Source organism: Epinephelus lanceolatus, chromosome 17, assembly GCF_041903045.1.
Source record: "Epinephelus lanceolatus isolate andai-2023 chromosome 17, ASM4190304v1, whole genome shotgun sequence".
Lineage (NCBI taxonomy): Eukaryota > Metazoa > Chordata > Actinopteri > Perciformes > Serranidae > Epinephelus > Epinephelus lanceolatus.
Window position 1 is genome coordinate 39684630 of NC_135750.1, and position 17871 is coordinate 39702500.

The window sequence follows — 17871 nt, forward strand, 5'->3', positions numbered from 1 at the left end:
GCAGGAACGGCCAGGCGAAGAGGTGTGTCTTGGCTACCCAGAGGGAAGAGGAGGAGGAGAGGGTGGCAGCCTTCGCAGCAGCACGAGAGGAATCAACAGATTAGGCTGTAGGCTAGGCTAACCATTTAGCTGTAGCTCTGGGATAATGTTAGCCAAGGCTAGGATAACGTTAGCACGTAAACGTAGCCGTCACTCGAACTTAGACGAGAGGGAAAAGTAGCTGCAAACATGAAGCCAAAATGATTTTAAAATATCAGACTGAATTACCTGTCTAGCAGAAAGCAGACCACTTCCGCATGCCTTGTGAAATCCTCCTCCTTCAGGAGTTCTTTCCACCTGGAATAAGCAACGCTGATATTCACTCGCGTTTTGTCCCGTTCTCGCTTATCTGATCTTTTTCTTTTATTTGGTGGCGTGGTTTCCCTCTTATGGGGCAAAACATATGTGTGGTCCTCCATTTAAAGTGCGACAGAATCATAAAAGTACAAAGCAGGTTCACGCAAAAGTGCCCCGGACTGATCTTCACCTTAACCGTCTCCAGTGATGGCACGTTCTAGGTAAATGCAAAAGGCGAAGTGCGTATATCCCTTTCGGCTAGTGCTGCACAATTTGGTAAAAATGTGCAATTGCGATTATGGTGGACAATATCGCGATTTGCGATTGCGATTACAATATAATTACAATAAAATATAATAAATAAATGGTATCATGAGTCTTTTTGCTTGATTCAGTGTTTCCCCTACATTATATCAGTGGGCACTGACCTGACATAGTTATTGTTACGGACAGACAGCGTGTCAATGACCATCAACAGACTGAGCACAGTCAAACACGCTGCTCACACAGCAGCGCAGCGCAGCACTGTACACACAGCGGAGCTAGCATATGTTGCGTTCAGGCGTTGTCACGTAAATGACAAATTCCAGCACCATAGCACAACACAGCAGCATGTCAAGTGGGCCGAAACTGAGCAAAATTGCTCAATTTTTCATTTGTTATGGAGTCCATGATTTCCCTGTGACACTTACAAATGTTTGCTTAACTGTGCTTGGATGTTGTTTTATGAGGCTCTGGCGGCTTTCAGTTGTCTCATTGTCTTTAACGTTACACGGCTCGGCTTTCTCTCGCATACACTCTTCCTACTTTTCCCTGTGCTGTGTTGTCTCAGGTGCTGATATAGATTGGTTGTGTTGCCGCGGGACGTGGCGACTTTAACTTTTAAACTTTTACACAGCACGTCTTTCTGTTCAACGTCGCCATACCTGAATCCAAAGTATTGCCATGTAACAGACGTTTTTTTCGCCACCAACTCAGCCTGTTCATGGTCGAGCTCATGCTCTTCTTCAGAGTCTGTGTTGGTCACTGACGCACGCTGGCTGCACGCACCAGGGGCCTGTATCACGAAGCAGGATTAATGTCTTAGCGAGGTAACTTCAGGGTTAACCCTGGGTTTTCGGTCTCACGAAGTTCAGTTCTTATCGGGGTAGATCACCATGGTAACTTACTCTGAACGGCTATCCTGCTCCGGAGCAGATTAAGTTCAGGGTTGAATCTGATCCTATAAAAAGCACCACCCACTGGCCAATCAGCTGTTCAGAAAAAAATGACTCCGTTGACAGAAATGCAGCCCAGTCATGACCGGAAGTTTAATTAATTTGATTGATTTTGATTTGAAAGTTTATTTTGAACATTAAAAAAGAAAAGAAAGCAACAACAACAGACAATGAAAAGATTGTTCAAACAGGAGTGGAAAGATGTCGAAATTTCATCCCACCCCTTCATAAGAAAGAAACTGATCATTTGCGGACACTTAATATATTAGTGCCAACATTTTGTTTTGTTGGAGGAAATGATCCCTGTTAAAGATAATGGGCCTAATTGACAGCTTTGCTGCTGGAAGTGTGGAAAGTAGCCTATCATGTCTGCACTTCATGGTGTTTGAGGGATTTTCCTTTTTGTTTTTTAAAGAGGGAGGCTAGGTATATTTTTGCGCAGCTGTTAATGTCTAACACAGCTCAATATCAGGATGATTTTATTCAGACTATCAATTTGGTGTTGATATGATTTAATTGTGGCGTCAGCTTTAAGCTTTATTGTAGCATATATAACGTTATGACAAAGAAGACCAGTTTATCAGACGCAATGATATTAGACGATAATTGTAATACACGCAATTCATCTGCGCAGCATTGATTTCATGGGATTCAAGGGTGTGATCAGTGTCAGATGTACAGGTACAGGTACTGCAGCTACTTGAACCAGTGATGAGTAATTTAACCTACACATCATTTTATTTGCTACCTTGTTTTATCTTGATTTTTCCCTCTATCCTCCTGTTTCTTCTTTCCTGACTCGTTTTTTTTTTCTTCTCTATCATGTGATTTCATTGATGTTTTGACAGGGGAATTTCTTTGACAAGCTTTTAGTGGCTTCTAACCTCTCCGGTACTTTTCTTTTTTTAATCTTGTAAATTTTATACTGTCTGTTTTTAACATTATGTGCAAATAATCTAAACTAAAAAAAAATTATTCATCCCGTTATGCGTTGCCACACATGTTTCCTCCTCCTGCAGCTGCCACGGTGTTGGCCTTTTCTGTAATGTTGCTTTTCATCTCCTCATATTTTAGTAGAATTAATCTCTGATCCTCACGAGAAATACTTTTTTCTCCCTCACATACGGCACTCTGTGAGGACGCTCAGTGACGCTGCGCTTCTCTCATGATTGTGATTTGTCCGCTGCGTGCGCGTTCACAGCTCTTGATAAAGCAACACTGGGTTGAGTTACCGAGTTGATATCCAGGGTTGTGATACCGATTATCATGATTGCCATTGTTAGGGTTAGTCAACCCAGGATAGGTCTGGGTAACCCAGGAAAGGTTGATCTCGCTTCGTGATACAGGCCCCTGGATAGCTTGTGGGCGTGATGTCAACAAACTCCACACACTACAGGAGAGGCAGTCACGTTCACAGGTACACACGTTAACATTTATTTAGCCTACATTAAATCGCAAATCGCAGCCTTTTATGCGGTTATGTAATCGCACAGCCTGACATCGCGATTGCAATTGTGATTAGATTAATGTGCAGCACTACTTTCGGCCACTGTATTCAAATATGGCGACGCAAGAGGGCAGCCTCCAGCAGACCGCGCCCTGCCTGTGCATATATAGAGAAATCATTCTAAGCCAGAGTTGGGTATAACGCGTTACAAGGTAACGCGTTAGTTTGCTGTTTGAGTAATCAAATACTTAAGTACATTTTCAAACAAGACATCAGTTACTTCCGTTACTTTTAGAACGCTGGTCCTTAAGCTCTGAAACAGCAAGGGCTGTCGTTTGGTTATAATAACGGAGATAACATTAAACCTATCAGTCTGAAAGAAGCCACGGAGCTTGTGGCTCGCTATGCGGTCGGAGAAATGCTGCCGTTGTCTACGGTGGAGTTTAATAGGTGGAGGAGGACTCGCTGACAGACATATTTCAGACTCAGGACTTGCATTATGCCTGGTACACACTACACGCTGGTATTCACCAATTATCCCCGGTCGTCTTTCACGGCGTGTGTGATGTCATCGGGTTATTCTTGTCCTATTTTTATCACTTTTACTATTATTTGAGTCACTGTGTCTGTTCATGTGCCAGCCAACATGTTGTTGTAGTCACCTAAAAGCGTCAGCACATGGCAGGAGCTACATTTGAAGCGCCTCACGTAAACTGTCAAGCTCCTGTATCTTCCACAAGAAGTTCTTAAAAATGTTTCAGAATAAAAGCCTATTTAGAAAATGGTGGGATTCTCTAGCCGAGGTTATAAGGGGCTTTTAATTTGAAACAAGTGTTGAGTTTGAAATGACGGTGCGATATATCAACTTTACAAAGACAAGGGAGCAGATAAAAAGTAAATATATCAACACACAGAGGGATTAATAACTAACGGACCGTCTATAATGTAGTTTGTTTCAAATGAAGCTGGGAGCCTCTGCAGCTGCGGTGAGTAAAAGCCCCGCCGCTATTTGTTAATGTTATTACTTAATGTCCGACCGTGAGGATGTACCATTGTTTGCTAGCTTCATGCTAATGACAGTAACTTTAACTCAGCGGGTTGACAAAGTGCCTCTGCTGTTTCACACCATCATTTCCCCCTTTTACTCTGTGTGTATGGCAGCAGATCGTTCTGTGTTTCTACTGGTCAAAGTGACGGCTGTGATGGGAGAATTGGATCTCAGTGAAGGGCAAGTGGTCCATAACTTTAATTTTGGAGACAAAAAAATGTAGACTTAGCGCCCTGTGGTTCATTGCCCAATAGCAAATGTAGAATACTCAAAAGTACTTTAAAAGTGCTTGAGTTACTTTATTCAGGGAGTAATGCAGTAAAGTAACTGGTTACTTTTTAAAAAAGTAACACAGTAATATACTTTGATTACTTTTAAAGTAACTCTTACCCAACACTGTTCTAAGCCTATGAGAAAGCTTCCATTTGTATGTGAATTGCATTACACTTTAGTAAATATATATTTATGAAAGCAATAGTTTGCTAATAAACAACCATATAAATTACACATTGTAACTTTAAATGAAATGACAGTCGGGTGTAAATAGTATGTGTGCACATGCACATGCAGTGAGATCATGTTTGCTTCTGAGGTGGGACAGTAGATGTTGGAAAGCCAAACTTCTTTGATGTGTTCATGATGCAGAGTAAGGAACAGAATCAAAATGTACAAGAGAAGCTCTTCAGCTGTACAGGGCTATAGAGGAGTTAGGTCACAAGAGGAATGAATGCATTTGGCTCTCATTAAAAACAACAGTGGAGAGAGAGGAAGAGCTTCTGCTGTCGATGACTGTCACTAGTTCTAAGTGTACTACTATTTTAAACATGTTGCAATATGCTTAGTATTTCAAAAAAATATAATGTGATTTATTACCCTTTTTAACTGCTAATTATATCTTAAATCTTTGTCAAGATCTTTCTGCGCTTTGGAAAGCAGAGCTAGATGGTAAACAAACATGGCACCACACTGGTAAGGTAAGACAACACGTTTACATGTCGTTTTCTATATGTTCTCTGACATTTATCCTAACGATATGAGGCAGTCTTTGTGGAAAAAAGCTTGTTTAGTGGACTAACTTTGCACTTGAAGTATGCCCATTCACTTACGTTATAACAGGTCTGACACTACTATGCGCCCGGCTGTATCTAGGCTAACGGCTAACATGCTAACTATTATTTTAATGTCACTAGTCACTTGAAACAAATTTAGGACGATAGGAGACAGGTTGAAATAAACCGAAATTTCCCTTTAAAGGCAAAACGCCCAAAAAATAATCTTTAAAAAAAAAATAAAAACTGATACTTGGCATTCACGTATTGATAGGAAATTGCCACACAAAATAATCGCAATACTTGAGTTGCAATGGTATAAGATTTTCATGGTATGATAACCCTCTCAGAACATATTCATATCATGGTATTACAGAATATATTATTATCAGCCAGAATGACCCTTAAAGGAATGAAAATAGAAGGGTTATTGTTGGTTGAACAAACGTTTTATTACTATAATTGAAACTTGAATCCATTTTGCTTGTGAAAATGTGTAGAAAGTCTCCCTTTTGAAAATAACTTAAATAAAGTTGAGATTTCTATCCAGTTGCATTTTTTTTAAAATATCGTAGATACGGAAATGTACAGGTAGCCTATGATAACCGTAAATTATAATATCATGATCTACATTAAAACCGAAGGCTATACCACTGCAACCCACTGTTTGTGGGTAGGCCTATATAAAAAACAGACTGCTTTAACTTGTATGAAATCATTGATATCACTGAATTATCTAGTGGTTGTCATAAATGTCTCTGCTGGAGAAACGTTGGTATTCTGAGTCTAGTCTGTCTAAAACCTTGTCTGCTGCATAAACTCCCTTACTTTACTCTCCTTTACTATGCGCTGGTTAGTGGAGTTGGTTAGTGAGCTATACGCAATCATATGTTACAGATCAGTGTGGAGACGGACGAGGAGCACTCATTTATGAATAGGCTCACTGGGCAAAAGGTAACGGGTTTTCCATTATTGGGTTAAGGGGATTTTTAAACATGGAAACTTTGTTGTGGTGGCAGACGGCGAACCAGGAAACTCTAGCTGTTTCCCCCCCAAACTACTGGTGCTAAAATGATAAATTAAAAATTCAACAATGTAGGTATCTAGTAGGCTAATAAAATAAAACACGTTCCAGGCGATATAGGTGTTGTTACAAGAAAAACAACCCACGAGATAAGTTTAGGAGGTCTCAAAGGTAATTCACTGAGATGATGGAACGACCAACATACTGTAGGAGTTAACCATCTAATATGGACGCAGAATCCAACAAGACACTTTAATATTTTACTCACCAAATGGTTCCTTATACGTCCTCAGACTGCTCATTTTTGGATCAGAGACGTCTCCCATGCAGCCCAGTGTATAAGGATCAGATATAAACAGATTGAACACACAGTAATCCTTCTCTGAGAGGAAGAGGAAGCACCGATACTCAGTAGCAGCTCACACTAATGAAACACCTTAGTGATGAAAAGGTACCAGGCGCAATGCTGCCTTCAATGTCCCCTCGTAAATTCAAGAATTCGCATTTCGGAAGTCATTTCTGTTGGAGAGACCGAGAGACCGGTATGACACTTTTTGTCTCAGCACTTAATTTACTGAATTTTTGTGTTAGAGCTCTCAGCCTTTGACAAAAAGCACCCCTATTTGTCTTTAACAAATAGTAATGTTTCCAACTTCTCCAGCTACACCACAGAATTTATTAAGTGATGTTAAATGCAAGGAGTTCCATCCAGTGCCAGCCCGTGGCATTACCCTGGAAATCCAGAGTTCTCGCGAGAGCACAATTTGAATTTGCTCATCTTTCTAGAGTTGGGTCTGGATTTCCAGGCTATCGTGGCACTGGCATAGGCAGTGTAGGCAAATGCTGAGGCCACCGTCATCCATCGGGGGTGCCACAAATGGGGGAAGAAAAAAAAGTCAAAATATTTATATTTTACTATCTTTTACTAATACTATTACTACTATTGTTTTTGAAACATCACGTAAGACCACAATAACATATCTAGGCCTACATATGAAAAGCCTACTAAATAACAGAAGCCTTTTTTCTGGGTTTCCATTCACTAAAATTGAGTATTGGGCAAACATGATGTGTTCAGTGTAATCTTGTAAAATGTAGGTGTTGGTGAGAAACTGGAATAAATCCAGCTGTTTCAAGGAGAAATGTGTTGATGTTTTCACAGCACTATAAAATAGATATTAGAGAGAGAATTATGATGTATCATATATTGTAAAAAGGCTTTTGTGCTTAAGAGATTTTTTTTTGTGCGAAAGAAGGTTATGTTAAAGGTTGTTTCATAATTGTGCATTATTGAATTTGTGCTCAATCAAAGGTAGTGTAATGAGGACCGAATGCCTTAAAACTCTTCATTTATTTTTTATAGTGTTGATTTCTGTGTTTCCCTGGAACCAAAAAAGAGTAAACTACAACAACAAACAAAAGAAACATCATAAAAACATCAATATTGGCTATTGGGGAAATTGTTATTTTAAACACTGGTATCAGTATTGGCCCATAATTTCAAAGTCAGTGCATTCCTAGTTCAATTAGAAAGTTATTTTGCACATTTTGCTATTATTTTGCAAGGTCATATATTATTTTATTGTTTATTCTTCTGAACAAGTTTATTTGTAATTCTTTTTTATTGATTATTGATTTATAGGATTATTATAACACATGTAAAACATGTAACTGAAAATAAATTAGCATATATTTTTTAAAATCTATACACGGATACATACACTAATATCCAGCTCCTACTAAAGTCTAACTCACTAACCTGTACCTGTTACATACTTAGTATGTCGCATGAAGTGAGTCCAAAAGTCTGCTGCCTCAGTCAGTAACCACTCAGGACATCCTCTGGCTGCCCATTGAAGACTTCTAGACTGCTGTGATGGCCAACACAGAGCAGCTGTGCTGATCCTCTTTCTCTGAGGTTTTGGGTTTTGTTTGTTTGTTTTCAGTATCTGCTCAATGTCACGTGGCAGATAGAGTATTATTTGAACACAGACCTTACTCTCTTTCCCTGCATCACCTCATCTGATGCAGGTTCTAGTGCATGTGCAGGTTTTTGTTTGTTTTTTTAACCAATTCTCCTGCTGGCATGCTGAGAAAGAGAAACTGTGTTTAGTTATCACTGGGGTTAGGTGTGACACTTTTTACAACCATCCCCACCCCTGTCAGCCATTTTTTTAGTGAGCTGTAGTGGAATTGTGATTTGAAAAGAGCAAATATGAAATACCTCACATTTTACCCAGGAGACTACTTTCTAATCTAAGACATCATCAGTATCAGGACTCATCAAAATAGAGATTTTGTCCAAATAAATACTTATATATCTGAAAATCAGTATTTTGGCTATAAAATCTGCACACTTCTTTACACAGCTATAATTTCACATTTCTCATACAATAAATGCATTACATGATTTATAGGTCATCCATTCTTGGTGACAGAAGTGCTGTTACAACTACCCTGTCGTCACAACCGTATCCGTTTTCCCCCTAATCGGTGACTACTTGTCACTGTAAAAGCGCCGTAGATCTACTTGCATCTTTAAGTGCAGTGTGAAAGTGTTCAGTCCAGCAGCAGGTAGCAGCCCAGTTGTTCCAGCCAAGCCACTTTGATTTAGAGTGTAAAGGGCAATTGTCCACAAACTTCTGGCCATTTGATTCTGGACAAATACTGGATGGATTGCCATGAAATGTGGACGTTTATGGTTGCAAAGGAATTTCTTTTTTCCAGTGCCACCAGCAGGTCAGTTTGTGCCATGACAACTTCTTTGTCTTTACAATATAAAGTTCCATGTCATAATGGAAGATATAAAAACCAGTGTAGTGATGTAACAAACTAATAATATTTCATTACAGTACTAAAGTATTTCTTGGGAGTATCTGTACTTTTCTTAAGTTTTACAGTGCTTTCAACTTTCACTTTTAATCCAATACATTCCCCGAAGCATCTTAGTTACTTACTACAATAAAGAGAAGGAAGGAAGGAAGGAAGGAAGGGAGGATGTACAGAAGAATGAAGAAATGGTAGGTAGGGAACAACTGGATTTTGTTCTTTAAATCCTTTAAGTTGTGAGGACCTCATTTTTCTTCAAGTGTAATAATGGCTTCATTTTTAAGATAGTTTACATGTTGTGAAGAAATACATTTCAGAGTTCTCAAAATTCTGACCGCTCCCTTTGTTATTAACAGCATTTACTTGTACTTTTACTTTCAATACTTAATTACATTTAATATCATAAAATTGTTTTTGACACTTTAGTACAGCTATTATTAGATGCTTTAAGACTTCTACTCAAGTAATATTCTAATACATGACTTTAACTTTTACCAAAGTCATATTCTAGTAAGATATCTGTACTTTTGCTGAAGTATAGCTTTCAGGTACTTCATCCACCATTGGTAAAAACAGAAATGGCATAAAAGTCTTGTTGGTTCCTTTTTTTCTGTGAAAGAGAGTCACCAATGTTGTGCCAGCACCTCCCTGAATGAAGTATCATCAGTGGATTTGCTGCTTTTAGATTGCACTAATGATGTCATCAAACAATAATGCAATCCTTTGAGCCATTATTTAGTTAATACCTAGATATGTGATTCCTATAATGCAAATACTGCATTGTGAATTATCACAAGCAATAGCTGTAAAATGCAGAAAAGTCTTACAGCGACTGTGTGGTGCCAGATTCCAACAGGCCTGCAGGCCATAACTTTATTACAGTGCTAACACACTGAGCCTGACAGGATTACCACCAATGTGTAGCACATGATCTGAGTCTCGTGGTCCCTCTGATGCATCCTGCCTCCACTCCAAACAAGCCCCTGCCACTCACACAGTGCTCACATTTCTCTGTCATACCTTAACTGTCATATTCCATGGTAACCACATTCAGCAAAGTTGTACAAATGGGGGTGCTGAACAAGTCTATGGCATTTGGTACAATTACAGCTGTAGTTTTTTTTTTAAATTTAACACAAGAAAAATACACAGAAAACTAGTAAGTACTAGTACTGTACAAAGACGAAAGGTAGAATTTAGCAGCAATGGTGAAAATGATGCTACAACACAATCAGGAATAAATAAGAACAATAGAAGTAACATTAAATTGAAAATCAAGAAAGAAAAGGGATTTTTCAATGGAAGGGAGGCAAAAAAGGAGAAAAAAAATCAGGTAAACAAATAAAGAGCACAAGAGAGCAAGGTAAGGCAGGGACCTGGATTTCAAATGGGAGCGGGGAACAGATAGCAGGCCTTGATTAGATGATCGAAGTAAGTGATTGGTGCTGTAAGCCAATGAGGGGAGGCAAGAGTTGGGGTGTATTTGTTTGCAACTTGGCCGCTGCATCTGTATGCAGGGGTGTTTCTAGGATTTGAGGACATTTGGAGCTTAGCCCGGGTGTCTGTCAGGGAATCTTGGGGATTCTGGGATTCAGTGAGGGGAAGGTGGCAGAGGGGAAGCGGTTTTGAATATGGCAGTGGGGGTATGAAGCAGTTGCCGCCAATGTGAACGCGCAGAGATTTTGCTCTGCTGTGCTGAGGTCACTGTGTTGAACTTCTAGCGCTTGCAGCCTGGCTTTGGAATATCAAATAGAAGAGGGGTGGCATCCCTCCCTCAAGAATTTCAAAAACTACAAGATGGAGGAGCTGATAATTTTGGTGTCTAAATACCCGGAGTTGTACTGTACAACACAGTGCAAGCAACTTAAAAGGGCAACCAGAAGAAAAACTGGGCCTGTGATAACATTTCCACCAAACTTCAGATGACTGGTAAATTGTCAAAATATGTAGAAATCTTTGGTCATTTCAGTGATTTCTGTTGTCTTGCTACAGTATCCTGTTATTTACATGGCACTACACTAGCTTTGACTTCCATCAGTGACGTTCTCAAAACACCTCCTCATTATCACAGCCCTGGACTGTAGTTGCAGCGCAGAACGCTTCGCCTTGTTTGGGGAACACTCTTGCATGCAGGTGGTTGTCAGGGTGGTAGCCACATGGTGGTGTAAAGGCAGCTTATAGGTGCTATAAATACTGTGAAAGTATCCACAGTTCACAGAGAAATGAACACAGTTAGTATTCAGAAACTGTGCCTTGAAATGTATACTAGTATACTATATAGACTGTTTGAAATATAAACATTCTCAATAGGTCATTTTGCAATTCTTGGTGGAATGTTTCGCAGTGTATGTGAATGACATCAGCTGACAGGAAGCAAACAGGGACCTAAGCTGTTGCCTAGCAATGTCATTCCAGTGAAACAGCCTGTAGACCAAATCACCATGACATCAAGGTAACAACAACAATCACTTCCGGGTAGACAACTGGCAACTGACTAACATAGCAGAGATATGTAAAATTGGCAGACTTTTTTATTTCTGTTGTCATTTTCAACTGTAATGTTTAAAAGTATATAGTTAGAAAGGTGGTCCCCACTAATCTGACATTTCTGCTGTGCTTATTTTCTGTACTTTATTGCTTTGCTAGTGTCTTTGATAAACCAAATCCACTCACACAGAAGATAAGCAATGTAATGCTGTGGATGGGGTTGCAGCAAAATGTATTTTAGCTACCTAAAAAAATTCAGTATCAATATCAGTGTAAGTGTACACAATATTTAGAATATATGCACCACTTTACCTACACACTAACCGATCGCCACTGCAGTAGACCAGCAACTCTGTGTTGTGCTGAGTTAAATGACTATTTTGTCAATGGAGTCTGGTGGCTTTGATATAGCAGCTTCAATTCCCCTTTGGTAAAGACTGTTTGCTGGCAAGGTAAATTGGGGGAAGATTTTCTAAATATAGTGTAGGCTACACTTAAACTGATTTTTTGGTGGATTTTTTTCAGGTGGCTAAAAAACTAAAGGCGGACTCTTTCTTGTGTGTTATCAGCCTATGCCACAGCCTAGTTGTGAGCATTTATACTTGTGCATGGTGTGTGTGTCGCTCTGTAGTCACGCCTCCAAAACACATGTCAGAGGGGGGGGTTTCTGTGAAATGCTGTACAGTTTAGTTGATTCAAAACACACACAAAACACACATTAAACATGGCTCAATAGCAACAATTTCAAACACAATGCACACAAATCTGCTTCATTATAACTTGAAGGATTCACAGACAAAGCACATGTCTTTTGCTGGACACATATTCCCCACAAATACAACATGATCATTTTATTAGCACAACCCTATGGCATTTTACATTGTATAAATTAGTGGAGATATCCTTTACTCATATGAACAAACAAACTGAACAAACTCAAAGCTATTATGGACAATAGCAGACACCCTCTCCAGCCTCCTGGGGCGACAGAAGAACAACTGCAGCAGTCGGCTCATCTCACTGCTTTGCAGAACAGTGCGTTTCAGGAGATCCTTTGTCCCCACGGCAATAAGACTGTTTAATACGTCCTGAATCCAGTCAATTCCTATCTGAGCACTTATTTAAACTTATTTTATTTTATGTCTATTTTAATACCACTGTGTTGTTGTTGATGAGGGGAAGTGTGGTTGTTGTTTTTTGTCTTTTATGAGCTGCTGGACAGATTAATTTCCCTTTGGAGATAAATAAAGTTTTTTCTATTTCTATTTCTATGAAGCCAGGAACAAAAGCAACATTTAACAAAGGTAACGTTACAAAATTAGGCCCAATTACAATTCACAAGATTCACCAACAAAACAACTGTTTTAAACACATTTTCCAAATTAATACAACATGCTAACGTTATCAGCACAAGCCTATGGCATTTTACATTTTATAAATTAGCCTAGTGACTGGTGGAGATTTCCTCCACTCATACGAAGCCAGGATCGATCACACACAAGACTTTAAATGCTATTTTGTTGGGGATTTCTTGTCTTCACAATTTAGTGTTCCTTATCTGTGAAATAAATGTAAATAAAAGCTTTATTTCCACTGAAAGAAATAGTTTTCAGCTTACAAAAATAGACAGGAGGTCTGCAATGTCAGGCTACGGCATATGTTACAGCGTAGGCTCTGCATTGATTCGACACAGAAGTATAAATCCTGCTTAACCCTTAATAAGCTCCAGTATATCCCGAACTCTGCTGCTCGCCTACTCACCCACTCTCGCACCTGTGACCACATCACCCCCATTCTCCATAAGCTCCACTGGCTCCCCATTCCCCAGAGAATCCACTTTAAAATCTTCCTCATAACATACATAGCCCTCAATAACCAGGCCCCACCCTACCTGTCTGAGCTCCTCCATCATCACACTCCCACCCGCACACTCTGCTCTGCCAATGCCAGCCTCCTGTCCCACCCCACCTGGACCAAGCACAAATCCTCCCACCCTCTGAAACTCACTGCCCAAACCCACCCGAGACTCCCCCTTGTATTGTTCCTGTGTTATTGACAGTTAATTGTCTAAATAAACAGAACAGTTTTATGTTGGTCTTCTTGGGACGAACATGTGCCTCCAACTTTATTGTCTGTGTTTTTACACCTGTCGCTCTGGTGCACCTTGCTTACGTCATCACAATACACAGTGGTTATGACAGACATGCTCAGAATACTACATCTCCTTTCTTTCAAAAAAAAAAAACGGTGACTGCAAATAGCTATAGCTGCCAACAATATTATAGCATTATTATTTCAAACATTTTAAACTTAGTTTAGCTACTTCAAGGCAGTTATTTCTATCAATGTGTATAGGCAGGATATAACTGAAACAGAACGTGCCAGTAGTAAATTCAGTTTTTCTAACATTTCTGTAAACATTAGCAATACCACATGGCATTCCTTAACTGCAGTGTCAAAATAAACACTTCCAACATCAACAACGTGGCATACTTTCACATTTGGACATTTTGTTTTTTCTTTTACAGGTCTAGTCTGTCTCTTGGTTTCACTATGCGACCTGACTTAGTGGTGGTGAAGTGCAGGGGTTCTTTGAGGCCTGTTTAACCCACAGTGTCCTGCTGCATAGTCATTGGCTCAGCATTCTCAGGATCAGGGTCACAAGTTGGTGCTTCTTGATCTGTGCTGTTCTCAGTCTTTAGGAGGTGACGTTTGTTGCGTCTGAGCACATGACCTTCACCTGTGAGGATATGACCTCTGTGTGCCTGCTGAATCTATAACTGTTGCAGGCTCCCAATTTCCACTTGGCAGCTGGAAACGGATTGTGGCTCCTGCTGGCAGGGCAGGCCGTGTCTTTGCGGTCCTGTCGTAGTGCAGTTTCTGTCGTTTCTGGCAGGTTTCCCTCCTGCTGCGAACTGTGCTGCGGCAGACAACCTCTGGTTCAAGTTGTTTGTCACTGGTCGGGAGGATTGAACGCAGACGCCTGCTCATTAACAGCTGCGCTGGCGATTTCAGTCCATCAACGGGGGTGTTTCTGTATTCCCATAGACTCAGGTAGGGGTCTGTCCGCTGTGCATGCGCCTTGTCCATGAGGGCTTTGGCTGTTTGGACAGTCCTTTCAGCTAACTCATTGCTCTGTGGGTACAGTGGGCTACTTGTGATATGCTCAAAGTCCCATGCACGAGCAAAGCCTTTGAACTCCTGCGAGCTATAACAGGGTCCATTGTCGCTGACTAGTGTCTGTGGTGCTCCAAACCTAGCAAACATGGCCTTGAGTTTTTTGATGACTGTGTTGGATGTGAGGCTGGTGATTTTTTCCACCTCAAAGTATCTGCTGTAGTAGTCGACAGCAACGATGTAGTCTGTGTTGTTCCACGTGAACAAATCTGTGGCGATCACCTGCCAAGGTCTCTCTGGAATAGGATGCGATATCATCGGCTCCTTTTGGACAGAGTTGTGTCACTCCAGGCAGATGTTGCAGGATTCTACCAACGCCTCTATCTGTTTTCCCATTCCGGGCCAGAAAAGTACATCTCTTGCTCGTTGCTTACATTTTTCGATCCCTAAGTGTCCTGTGTGAATGTGTGAAAGCATTTCTGCTCTGAGTGAGTGGGGCACAATGATTTTTTCTCCTTTTAGCAAGATGCCGTTTGTTTCTGATATCTCGTCCCTGTGATTCCAGTACGCTGAAATTGCAGGCGGACATTTCTTGTGCAACTCGGGCCACCCTGAGGTGATGACCCACTTCAACACTGAGAGCTGCTCATCTTTCGCTGTGGCGGCTCTGATCTCTGCCATTTTGTTGTCACTTACTGGTGCACTACTGACCACGGTATGTATTTGCAAGTCCATACCTTCACTCAGTGAGCTCTCACTGCACTCGATGGGCTTTCTGGAAAGTGTATCTGCAACTGGTATTTGTTTTCCAGGCTTATGTGTAATGATGATGTCATACCGCTGTAGTTGCAGTATCATTCGTTGCAGTCGTGGGGGAGCTGCTGCCAGAGGCTTTCGCATGATTGACTCCAGCGGTTTGTGGTCTGACTCGACAACCACCTGTCGACCGTAGAGGTACTGATGAAACCGTTTGCATCCAAACAGCACCGCATACAGCTCCTTTTCTATCTGAGCATAGTTTTCTTCGGTCTCAGTCAGTGGATGCACATTTTGATGCGTCGACCTGCAGCTTAACATCCTTTGTGTGGTCAAAGTATGTTAGTACAGGGCCAGGTTCCTGCGTCAGCAGGTCTTTCACTTCTTGAAAAGCAATGTCATGATTTGAGTCCCACACAAACTCATTGCTCTCTTTTAACAGTTGTCTGAGGGGAGCTGTTGCCTCGGAGAGTCTGGGGACGAACCTGGAGAGGTAGGTGACCATGCCCAGTATGGTCTCCAGCTCTGCCTTGCTGTGTGGGGGAGCCATTTCTCTGATCGCCTTGACCTTGTTAGGGTCAGGCCGGATGCCTTCTCGTGTCAGTCTGTGACCAAAATAGCTCACCTCCGGCACACATATGATGCTCTTGTCCTCGTTGAGCTTTATACCCCTCTCTCTAGTCCTCTCCAACATGGCACGCAGGTTTGCATCGTGCTCCTAGTAGGTGCGGCCATATACCAGGATGTCGTCCACAATGGCTGCGACGCCCTGAAGCCCTTCGTAAGCCTCGTCCACCCTTCTTTGAAACTCATCCTGTGCAGAAATGATTCCGAAAGGGAGTCGCTTGAACCTGTATCTGCTGTAGATGGTGTTGAAGGTGGTCAGCATGGATGATTCATGGCTTAGTTTGATTGTCCAATAGCCGGATCTGGCATCTAGCACACTGAAATATTGTGCTCCAGCTAGTCTCGGTGTGATGTCATCGAGAGTGGGAAGCGGATAGTGTGGCCTCTGTATGGCTTGGTTTAGGGGGCGAGGATCAAGGCACACCCTAAGCCTTCCAGTTTTAGGCTTTTCCACTGCCACTAAAGCATTTACCCACTCAGTCGGCTCTGTCACTTTTTGGATAATGTCCATTTTCTCCATTTCATCCAGTTCATCCTTGAGCCTGCCGCGGAGAGCGTATGGGATGCGGTGAGGGGGGCACACTACTGGTGTAGCTGAGGGCTTGAGGTGAAGGATGCATTCTCCGGGAAATAGTCCAATGCCCTTAAAAACATCGGCAAACTCTGTTGTGATGCTTATGTGTGTTCCTGGCTGCACTTCGACTGTGTGCACCAGTTTAACTATGTTTAGGTCTAGACATGCTCTCAGACACAAGACAGGGGGAGCGTTTTTAACATATACTATGTCAAAATCTAACATAGCTGTTTCATTTCTGTATCTGCATGTTAGCTTGCAAGCTCCTTTAACTTTAAGCCTCTGCCCTCTATATCCTAAGATGGCACTGTCTGATGGGCCTAACATTACACTTCCAAACATTTTGTGGAACGTGTGTGCTGGTATCACATTAGCTTGGGCACCTGTGTCAGCTTTGAACTTTAATTTGTGCCTCGCTTTGCTTATTTCTACTTCTGCAAATACCTGTTCTCTGGCTGTGTTTGCATGTAGTTTTGTTATAGTGTCAATATACAGCTCAGGTGATGTCTGCTCTGTGCAGTCTGAGACAGCATGCACTTTTTTGGACTTAAATTTTGCCTGTCTCTGTGGTGTTTGTGTCCTACAAACCTTAGCAAAATGGTTAAATTTCTTGCATTTATTACATTGACGTCCTTTTGCTGGACAGTCCTCTGTGCGGCTGTTCTCTCGCCCACATGCACCACACTCTCTGCTCTTAACGGCACTGTCACCGTCTGTCCCGATGATCGTTTTGCATCCATGGCGTGCTTGCTCTGGTTTGGTTGTCCTCCTGCTAACTGCATGCACGGACTGACTAGCCATATTAGCAACAGGGCTAACCATTGTCTATAACTGTTGCTGTGATAGCTCATGTGAACGAGCAATGTCAATAGCTTTCTCTAGCGTGAGGTCTGGACCGTGGCAAAGTAGCTTTTCACACACTCTTGGTGAGTTTATGGCAAAAACAATACGGTCCCTAATCATCTCATCGCTATTGGGGTAGTCGCAGTCTTTCACCAGCAGCATTAGCTCAGTCACAAACTGGTTAAAACTCTCATTTTCCCCTTGTGTTTTTTCGTGGAACTTATATCGTGCAAAAATGGGGTTTGCTTTTGGCGTCACATAGGCTTCAAACCTGTCGTAGTACGTCTTCAGCAGTTTCCTTTCATCCGTTGTAAGAGTCCATGTGTTAAATACGTCGCGGCCCTTCTCACCGATCCAAAGTAGCAAATAGCTGCACTTCTCCTCCTCGTCTTTAGCGTGCAGGGGACCGGAAAACATCAGCTCAACATGCTGGCGAAACTTTCTCCAGGTGTCGGGAAGGTTAGATGAATCCCAATCCATCCGTGGCGTGGGGACACTTGTACTCTCCATCTTCCAT

At 41.5% G+C, this 17871-nt stretch overlaps 1 protein-coding gene across 1 annotated transcript in view; it reads right to left on the bottom strand.

Moving 5' to 3' along the window:
• Positions 1-6533, bottom strand: part of edaradd (EDAR-associated death domain) — a 44099-nt gene extending 37566 nt beyond the window's left edge. The window contains exon 1 of the mRNA XM_033613449.2: positions 6390-6533. Within this exon, the coding sequence (XP_033469340.1) occupies positions 6390-6447 (58 nt within the window). The 5' untranslated portion in view covers positions 6448-6533. The remainder of the gene's footprint in view (positions 1-6389) is intronic.
• Between the last annotated feature and the right edge of the window lie 11338 nt (positions 6534-17871).